General features: G+C 43.1%; 1 protein-coding gene across 1 annotated transcript in view; it reads left to right on the forward strand.

Annotated features, from left to right (window-relative positions):
* The window catches only part of LOC106535046 (MAP/microtubule affinity-regulating kinase 3), a gene marked incomplete at its 3' end in the record, with an annotated part of 5,956 nt that extends 5,635 nt beyond the window's left edge, over positions 1-321 (forward strand). The window contains 1 exon segment of the mRNA XM_014031913.1: positions 278-321. Coding sequence (XP_013887367.1) covers positions 278-321 — 44 coding nt within the window.
* Positions 322-562: the final 241 nt, after the last annotated feature.

Genomic DNA, 562 nt, shown 5'->3' on the forward strand with positions numbered 1-562 from the left:
GCCCAATGTTGTTTGAATTTATAGGGACAGATATTATAAGATTCTGTTCTTCTCTCTCCTTCCCGTCATTTTGTTGTGTTTGAATTTTTTACTTTTTTTGTGTATAAATTTTAAAAAAAATTTTAATGAAATGAATAAAAATTTATGAAATGAAAAAGAAAATCTCCTAGTTTTAGTGAAGTTGCTCCTGTTTGATGTGAATAGCTGTTGCTGGTTTCCCATCGCTCACTCGTTTTGTTGGATTCAAACCGAGACGAACTGTAACGTGTGTGTTCAGGGGAAGAAGTACGACGGACCGGAGGTGGACGTGTGGAGTCTGGGAGTGATCCTCTACACTCTGGTCAGCGGCTCTTTGCCGTTTGATGGACAGAACCTGAAGGTGAGTCCCACACACGGCGAGGGGAAATCTGAGAACTTCAGAGACGGTTAACTTTGTGTTTTTAATCTGCAGGAGCTCAGAGAGCGAGTGCTGCGAGGAAAATACAGGATCCCCTTCTACATGTCGACTGACTGCGAGAACCTGCTGAAACGCTTCCTGGTGCTGAACCCAGGGAAGAGAGGA

This window comes from Austrofundulus limnaeus, unplaced genomic scaffold (genome assembly GCF_001266775.1).
Source record: "Austrofundulus limnaeus strain Quisiro unplaced genomic scaffold, Austrofundulus_limnaeus-1.0 Scaffold1347, whole genome shotgun sequence".
Classification (NCBI taxonomy): domain Eukaryota; kingdom Metazoa; phylum Chordata; class Actinopteri; order Cyprinodontiformes; family Rivulidae; genus Austrofundulus; species Austrofundulus limnaeus.